The sequence below is a fragment of the Nipponia nippon genome, unplaced genomic scaffold (assembly GCF_047370975.1).
Source record: "Nipponia nippon isolate SJK-2023a ecotype South Korea unplaced genomic scaffold, ASM4737097v1 scaffold_3, whole genome shotgun sequence".
NCBI classification, from domain to species: Eukaryota; Metazoa; Chordata; class Aves; order Pelecaniformes; family Threskiornithidae; genus Nipponia; species Nipponia nippon.
Genome location: NW_028262347.1, coordinates 63,026,868 through 63,035,860, shown reverse-complemented (window position 1 = coordinate 63,035,860; position 8,993 = coordinate 63,026,868). Strand labels below are relative to the sequence as shown.

The following is an 8,993-nucleotide window of genomic DNA, read 5'->3' as shown; positions in this document are numbered from 1 at the left end:
TAGCATGAATTAAAAATCCCCCAAATACAATGCTGCAATTATTTAATTACATTAAAAAAACACTTTCTAATCCTAAATTATTTTTATCTGTATTACTAAATATGTTTTATTCCATCACTGGAAATAATGTGGAGTTATTTAATTTCATTAATTTTATTTATACTGAGGGAATTAATGTTTATTTTGAAATATACAATTTAAAAATATTGTTTATTTTAAACAGGGTTCAAGTTTTGATATTCAAATAATGGTAAGTCTACAATACCTTTATTCTCTTTCATTATTAAGCGCTTCAAATATGCTACAGAAAACTCTTAGGCAACCTCAGATTTTGGGGATTTTTTTAGCTTTTTAGAACAAGTTGTTCTAAAATGACAATAAACAGTTTTCTGGAAATCCACACTTGGTTTCCTATACTGGCATAGTATAGCATTTTCTCTGCATAACTACTTCATAACTTGTGTGTAATGATTTTTGTCATGTCAATGTTATTGGATGATAACTTTGGCTTCATAAATCATGTTACACAAGTGATATTACATACTATAAAACACTCCGATAGCAGTAACACCCTTTATGTAAACTTCTGCTGCAAATTAAGGAAATGAACCTTGAAACATTTTGCACATTACCCATGTGAGTTGTCCCACTGACCTCAAAGAGACTTCTCAAAGGAGTGAGAACTTTCTCATAATAGTAAACGATTATGGTAATGCCTCAGTGCCTGCAAAATACATATTCCAGGAGGACGTATATTCTATATAATCACTGTATTTACTTGGGATTTTCCAACTGACAATGTTGAAAGAACCCGCCTGATCTTTTCTGACTCCTGACAGAAAAATGTCCTTGCAGAGTTTTCCTGACCAAGACGTACTGGGCCAGGCTTTTGAAGATGCTCTAGAAGTACTGCAGCAGCACTCTGACAGAGAAATGCAATATTCACCAGGTAAAAAAGACCATTATTCCATTTCATTTACCATTTTGTATTTTTAAGGAAAGTACATCTGAAGACATGTAGGTGGGAGAGTAATTTCCCAGAGGTGGATTAATGGACAGCAGAAGGGTACATTGGGAGGATGAAAAGGGGGAATAATATGCACTGCCCAGTGTGGCATGCATCTTCCATGTCACAGCACAGGGAAACTGTTGGACAGTCCCCCTCTACCTTCCCCCCAGTACTCACCTAGATGCATCAAGCTCAGATTTCCTATAATCAGAGGATATATGACCATAGTGGAACAGCCATTTTCCAGTTTTAATGTTTTAATTGAAAAATGCCCTTCTGTTATGCTGGGAATAAACTCATATAACAATGAATTCCAGTGGGAAAAAAAAAAAAAAAGACCAAGAATTCAACAGGTGAAATTAATTTCCACAATTACTTTTTTTACATTGAAATATAAATTTTAAATATTTTTATGCAGAAATTATAGTTTCAGTCTGGATAATTAACAGAAGTGTTTTTCTTGGCTTCAAGAGTTTTCTACTTTACAAAACTTAAACCAGAGGCAAGCTGTAAATTGTTCCAGTTCAGGCAAGGTTTTGGCAATTAAATTACTATAACATTTAAGATCTGTGTTTGGTGTTTTTACATTGTAAATAGAAATGGTAGGAAAGGAAAATAGGAGGCTATATCACAAACCCTCTAAGTACAGAACAAAATATCTACTGTCTTCTGTGTGGAACGCATTTCACACAAGGAAGTTTGTTTACATATTATCTATTATATACTGAAATGTAAATAAGGCCAATTGGGCCACATCTTCAGCTGTTGTTAATAAATTTTTTGGCTCCACTGCACTGGTAATTTACACATGCTGAAGGATCCACTATATATAATTTCTTGCAATGTTCTTGCCTGTATCTGTTGTTAGGGCCAATGGAGAGAGGTTTTAAACATTTGCAACTCAGTGTTTAGTATGTGCCACAGCTGCACCCACATTTCCGCTTGCAATAGATGTACCCTCCAAAATCTTCTTCTGACCACCTGCAGTGTGTAATTTATTCCAAGTGCCTCAGTCCGGTGTTCTCCTCTGCTTCTTTTAAACATCCTAAGGTCTTGGGTTCCTTCGGTGTCATCCTTTCAGGCACTGCAGATGCTCTGATCCTCCTTCGTTTCATTGATGACTGGAGACTCTTACTTGCATTGTACTAATGGCCTGCAGAAGAACTGAGTGACATTCCCATTTCCTTTCTAATACATGTAGTATAGTAGTCTATAATTATCCCATTCATTATGTTTGGTGATTTGTTGGGCCCTCCTTTTTCTATTAACCAAACTATTTCATAATACTATGAAATATACGACATTTTATCTTAACAAATACTGCTTTTCATCGTGAAGGCAAACAAAACCTGTGTGTGATGATTAGCAGTAACAGTACAGATTATGTTGGATAATCTGCTGACACGAAACATCTTGGCTCTGGAGAGTTTATTATCTAGAAGGCAGCCACAGGACAAATGTTCTTTGACAGACCCAGTCACATATTAGGTTGTTTGCCCCTGGGTTTTTTCCCCTTTTCTCTCCCTTTTAACTCACTCAATTTTTGCTCCATCGTCCTAATTCTCAGGTTACAAAAATTGCCTAACTGTGATCAACCATCACCATCACCACCTCCGAGCAAGTCCCAGCTACTCTGCAGCACCATCTACAGAGGACCCAGGGTATAGCTGGAGGAATGTGATCGTAAGTGAACTAGTTACTAATAATAGTCAGACCTGAAAGGAAAATTGGTTGCCCATTTGTGCTTTTTAATACCAATCATTATGCTAACTCTAATAGAAATTCAGTCTGGTCAGGCATGATTCAGATGAAACTGCCATGGGAAATATTTGCAACACATGTTTAATAGTCTCTTTTTAGGATTCATCTTAGCTGTTTGCCTCTCATGCTCCTCTGTGGTTCATCATGTAACATGCCAACTAACAAGTAAACCTACTAGTACAGTAGGGAAAAAGGCTTCTCTCTATTACCCACGAACAGGCAGAGAACAACTTCCAGCCTCTACATAGCTTCTGCCGCTGCCAGAAACTACCACGCCTTTCATTTCTTCTCCAGCAATTTGCTTTAAAAGTGCTAGAAAGACCAGCATTATCTGAACTCTGAGCTCAGCTTCAGCCTGCAGAGTCAATATTCATTCTTAACAACACTGTGAGTGTGTCCTCCAGGAGTGATGGAAAACTAATATTGCAGGGGAGATAATTTCAGGTAAATGGATTCCACAAAAGCCCATTTTCAACCAGCAGATTAGCAACAACGTTACACAGGAACTACAGAGTCCGTAGGGACCACTGTCCAGGTGGCCCTGGACAGTGTCTTTTACTGACTCCGGAAACAGAGTCCACTGTTCCTCCTCTGCTTCCAGCAGAAGGGTTGAAGGTCCAGAGTGAGGCAATTACTCTGTTTTCCCTCTTAATTTCTCCCCTGGTGGGCAGTCCTTCCCACTGGACATAAATTGGTGCTGCTTGCTACTGGTTCAGTACACTGCAAGCCTTCGTGGCTGAGAAAAGTCTTCCATGGGTGAGGTGATGAAAGGTTGCATTTTGAGGGCTTCAAGCAATTAATTACTACAAGTTTCTTTTTCCTCAGAGAAAGTACTCTTAGTAACTCTTCATTGTCTTAATTCTTGAAGAACAGTGCAGCGGATTTTTATGCAGATGAGACTGTCTACCATACGCTGCAGAATACTCCAGAAAGCCAAGGGATGCATGCTGCTGCTGGCCAGCCAAAAGCGGGGAAAGGTGTGTAGAAAGAGCATATCTTGATATGTACATTATGTTACTTTAAAAAATCTCTTGGCAAATCATGCTTTCTCTTTTTCTTAATTTTTTTTACTTTTAACAGGAAAAAATAAGTTAACATTTAATAGTAACTAGAATACAACTGCTAGTGTTCAATTCCTATCTGCTAAATTGCATAAGGTAAGATAAATCTGTTATCATCTTATTCTGGCCTCTTGGTTAGTACATGGAAAAACAAACCAGAGATGTGTTTCTCTCCAAATCATCTGGGATGAAGTCTGATGCAGAGAAATAAATCTAGCTATAAATAGCACCTTTATCCACTGTAATAACTTATTTTATTTTATGTGGTCCAACAAGGAGTGGTTTTCTTGAAGGTTTTTCACACACATGAATATTTTTGCACCTGATTTCATGCCTTTCTTTGTTTACTTTTCAAATTACCTCTTAGCTTTTGCCAATTCCAGTGTGCATTTTTATATCTATTTTTGTTCTCCTTTTGGTTGACTTTACTTGAGTGGATATCTATTTTGCAAAGAATAGGTCATGTGACATTCGTCATTACAGTACTTTATTTATTTATTGCACTCATTCTTTGTTTTTTGTTTAGGACTCAGCATTCTTTCTATGACTTTGCTAGATGAGATTTACACAGCTTCCACTCTGAGCTGTGGTACCTACTTTTCACCATGGAGTCTTTTTGAGTAGCTTCCTGCTTTTGCTGTTCTTTGAAATCCCCTTCTTTCAACTTTAACCACATGGTGTCAGTTTTTGTTATCATCTCTCCCCATTGATGCTGAACACTGCGGTTTCTGTTGCTTAATAGCTACTACTACTACCACTACTAATTCCTTGGGACGATGGGAAGAATATCCTCTCCTTATAAGTTCTGTACTTCTAGTACTTGAAATTCACCATTGTAAATGAAAATCTTTCAATCCAGAAATGTTGCTTTTCTAAGTCTTACCCAGTGTTGCACTGGGGAATTTTACATGTTAGTATCTGAATTCACCTTCAGTTGTTATTTCTGTTAAACTTCATTTCCTATTTCATAGTTCTTTTACATTATTATCAATCTTCTTTTCCAGAAGGCCATATTGCATAAATTTGCAGAATGACTGACTGTTCTTATGGGGTTTTTTTGTGTCCTCTTGTGGGTTTATTTGTGTCCATGGCGATATTCCTGACAGAAACTCTGATTTGGGGGACTATTTCCACTATAGCTAAATAAATTTAGTCCTCTTGGCTTCTTATTGAGACATGAGAGGTTTTCTGTACACTGGCAAGTAGTGTGGCCCTTTAGGAATAGATCTGTAGATGAAACAATCAGTACTGAGGACCCAAAGTCTGTGTTTAAAGTGTTTCACAAGAGTTTATTTAGGGCAATCTCTAGGCTGGCCACAAGTTCCAAAAGCTGAAGTGACTTAGATATGCTTCTGGAAAGCATCTTTGAGTCAGGTTTCCTCTGAAAGGAGTCCAGTTTGTGCACGTCAAGACTATTCCATGATCTGAACTAAAGTGTGGTGAGTGGAGGCAATCAAGAGATGTACTTCAGAAATGCATCTGAATTAGGTATACCCAGAGAGAATTAGGCTGCTTTGGGACAATTCAGCACAGAAATCTAATGCAGATGCTCTGAAACACCTTCTGGAGAAACGTGCCTCTCTCCAGTGACCACCTAAGAAACCTGCAGACTCTAGCCTGCTAGCTTAGACTGATGTTTAAGACCTGGTAAGGAACACCACTAGCTTATGCAATAAGGTGCAGTACTAAGATCGGTGAACTAACCCCAGCTCAAACTGGTGCATCCACATTGTGTAGTACTTTGGAGAGAAGAGCTGGGCTCTAGAAACATAGCTGCATTAACACATAAGAGCCAATCAGCCCTCTCAAACCAAGACATCAGCTAGAGATGATGTGTTTAGAAATAAGAGCTTGGGCAGAAATGACAGCTAAACTATGAGGACAGACAGCATGAAATCAGATGCTGCTGCAGACATGGCTACACTATCATTTTCCAGCAGAGACTCAGTCCACAGTAGTCTGCAGATTTTCCTCTGATCTTACTTGCTCTACCGTAGGTTCATAGGTTTATGATAATCCAATTTGGACTGGAGGGGACCTAAGGAAGTCACTTACTGAGAAGTGTTTACTGTGACCAGGCAGTGTCCTTCACCAGTTTGCTTTTAAGCTTCTCATCTTGCTAATACTATATGTATTTCTAGTAGAATATGTACTTCTAGTCACAGGCCAATTTTTATTTAGATAATGCAACTTTATTAATTTTTTGGAAAGTACCTCTTATTTCAGGCTTTTCTTCTTCCTAGTCTGACTGCCACTTCTCTCCTCTTTCCTTACCCGCAGATGCAGAATTACTGTCATCCCTAACAGATGTCTTGGCTTAACCTCAGTGTTCCTTAGCAACTGTCACTTTTCCCCTGTTCCTAGTTTAAAATAACCATGCAAGACAAGACTTTATGAACTTTAGGTGCAGCTGCTTGTTTCCACTTTGGTTAAAGTGGAAGCCATTCTTCTGCATAGACTCTTCTTTCTGCAAAATGTTCCTCTTTATCTCATAATCTTCAATTCTTCCTCCTTACGGCAGCTTCTTGGTCACCCTTGGCTTGTGAAGGGAACTAGAAGTACTTCAGAGAGAGGGATCCACAAGACCTAAATGAAACTAAACAAGCCTCACTAGTAAACTTAAGTTTGAGAGCTGAGCCTGTGGGGAGAAGCACTTAGTTAACTGACAAATATTGCAGTACTGAGCTTGCTTTATTCTGCATGGGAATGCAAGTTAACACTTCTGCACATTTTTAGAAAACTACAGCACAGCAGAAGGTCTAGCTCCTTATTGACAAGGTGAAGTTTATGGTTCAAAACTAGCTTGCTCTTCCCGCTCACCCACTCACCCTTTCTTATATCAGAGACTACCTTGCATCCCCATCACATTCCTGAAACAAACCTGACAAAATTGAGTCATCTCAAAATCTTTGAGTTTTGATTAAGCAGGGAAAACTTTTATTGGAAAGCATTGAGATGGCTCCTCAGAACCTCTTTCCTGCACTGAGGATGTAATTTAATTTCCTGCAGTCAGTTCCTTGACCATGCACCTGCACAGCATGTGTCTGAAGACTGCTGAAAGTGGCTTCTGAGACCTACCACACAGTGAAGTCACCAGATATTTGTCATGATCCCCAAATAACCTGCTCTTGAAACTCTAATGACCAAATCCCTTTCTGTCACAACAGATCTGTACATGTTTCAGAACTCTCATCCCATTTGCTGTTGCTGGTCTTCCGTTGAATAGTTCATACTGATCTTTTAATTTGTGACAGGGTATTAGGTTTACCTATGCTTTTGCCTGTAAGATCCTTTCCAGGAAAAAAGACAACTGCTCATCTTTTTAAACAAGTATGAGTTCTGTTCTGACATTTTGTACTTTATTTCTTAATAGGTAGAAAAAAACTTCGACTGTTTGAGTACCTCCATGAGTCTCTGTATGATCCAGCTATGGCAAATTGCATCCAATGGGTGGATAAGCCCAATGGTGTCTTCCAGTTTGTCTCCAAAAACAAGGAGAAACTTGCAGAGCTGTGGGGAGAAAGAAAGGGAAACCGCAAGGTCATGACGTATCAGAAAATGGCCAGAGCACTGAGGAATTATGGAAGAACAGGTGAAATAATTAAAATTCGAAGGAAGCTGACATACCAGTTCAGTGCTGTTGTTTTACAGAGACTTGCTCCATCTTACTTCTTGGGAAAAGAAACAGTTTATCATCCATACATTCAGTCTAATCAAGAATATCAGTGTGTGGATGACTGGATCAGTTACAATAATTACATGTATAACAATGGTTATGCATTACAGCATGCTAACAGCTAGACATGTCTTTCACATAAACAGGCCTTTGTTAGCTAGTAATACTTTCCAGCACAGGAACTCTTCTCTGTATATAGCTTTTCCTTTAAGATATCATACAAACACATGAAGAGGAGGGTTTTAAGAATTATGTTGGCCTAGTTTTATTCCTTTTGAAGTTAATGATAAATGGTCATTGACTATTGAAGAAAACCAGCAGCTGTAGGGCATGTTCTATTCTCCATGACGTTAATCAGAGGAATTACTTCAGATTCAAGCTGATATATCGAAGATCAGGATCAAGGCTTTTGTCTGTTAGTGGACATCAGAGATCCCATCCTGACAACACTCATTGGAAGTTTTATGCATGTCCCCAACATTTCCAATCAGAATTTAGATGCTGTTGTACCATAGCACGTGCACTCCATATCAGTTGGGTGCACGCGAATTAGAAAGGGAAGAGATCTGCCAACTGCATGAAGCTACTGTCTGCTTGTTTCATCAATGTTCTTTGTTAAGAGACATTTTCTGAGTGAATGCCTGGCAGAACGATACAGTCCACATGAAGGTGCACCTGTTGGCCAAGTTGTTAATCCTTAATCACTTAAATTAACATATCTTAGCACAGATCCTGACATATGGTATTAGCATTGCCAGGTGCACATTTCACTGTTGGCAGTGGATTCATTGGGAAAGCGACCATACCATGAGAGAGTTAGTAAAGGATTATGCTTCTCATGAAGTTATTTACAGTTCTTCTCCACTAATATGAGAAGCTGCACTTTTATCCAGCAGTTCTGTACTCACCTAACAAATATAGCTTTGTTATTTATAACCTCTTTTGGAGTTATAACTTTATACATATAAATACAATTTCACTTCTCCATCTCTTTTCCTACGTGGGAATGTAGCTGAAAGGCTTGGTGATTTTACACTGTCTTTATGGGGAAGAAGGACTAAATTTAAGTAAAAAGAGAGTGCTAGCCCCTTATGCCAGGATGATACTTATAAATCTACTTTTTCTCATGCTTCTGTTACCTGATCAACTTTTATCATCATATGAGTTAGCTGTTGTGCCAAAATACTTCCATTCAACTACATTCAATTCCAAGTTCTGCATTTTGCTTCAAGTGAGTGCAGGCCCAGATATTAATAAAGACAAAATGAATTTCTGTGGAGAGGTATAAATGGTGGCCTGATATGTTTGATGAAATTCACTGACTTTGATAGTTGTCTCTTGCTCTAACTCCTGCTTACTTGTACAGGGATATAATTTTGTGTAATGGACACAATGCAACACACTCTGCTCAAGCAAAATTCAAGGTTTTGAGTTAGCACTTTGGTAAGATGAAAGACGTGTACTCTTAGAAATCTGAAGCATGTTA

At 38.4% G+C, this 8,993-nt stretch overlaps 1 protein-coding gene across 1 annotated transcript; it reads left to right on the top strand.

Annotated features, from left to right (window-relative positions):
• Positions 1–843: 843 nt before the first annotated feature.
• Positions 844–7,748, top strand: SPIC (Spi-C transcription factor). Its single transcript, XM_009465872.2, has 4 exons — positions 844–949; positions 2,577–2,692; positions 3,639–3,747; positions 7,205–7,748. Exons 1-4 carry the CDS (start codon positions 844–846, stop codon positions 7,630–7,632), a joined length of 759 nt encoding a protein of 252 aa, XP_009464147.1. The 3' UTR covers positions 7,633–7,748.
• The last annotated feature ends 1,245 nt before the right edge of the window (positions 7,749–8,993 follow it).

Coding starts and splice junctions, on each gene's coding strand:
- SPIC (XM_009465872.2), top strand. CDS start 844: ATGTCCTTGCAGAGTTTTCCTGACCAAGACGTACTGGGCCAGGCTTTT. Junction 950..2,576: donor AGAAATGCAATATTCACCAG/GTAAAAAAGACC, acceptor CCTAATTCTCAG/GTTACAAAAATTGCCTAACT. Junction 3,748..7,204: donor CCAGCCAAAAGCGGGGAAAG/GTGTGTAGAAAG, acceptor ATTTCTTAATAG/GTAGAAAAAAACTTCGACTG.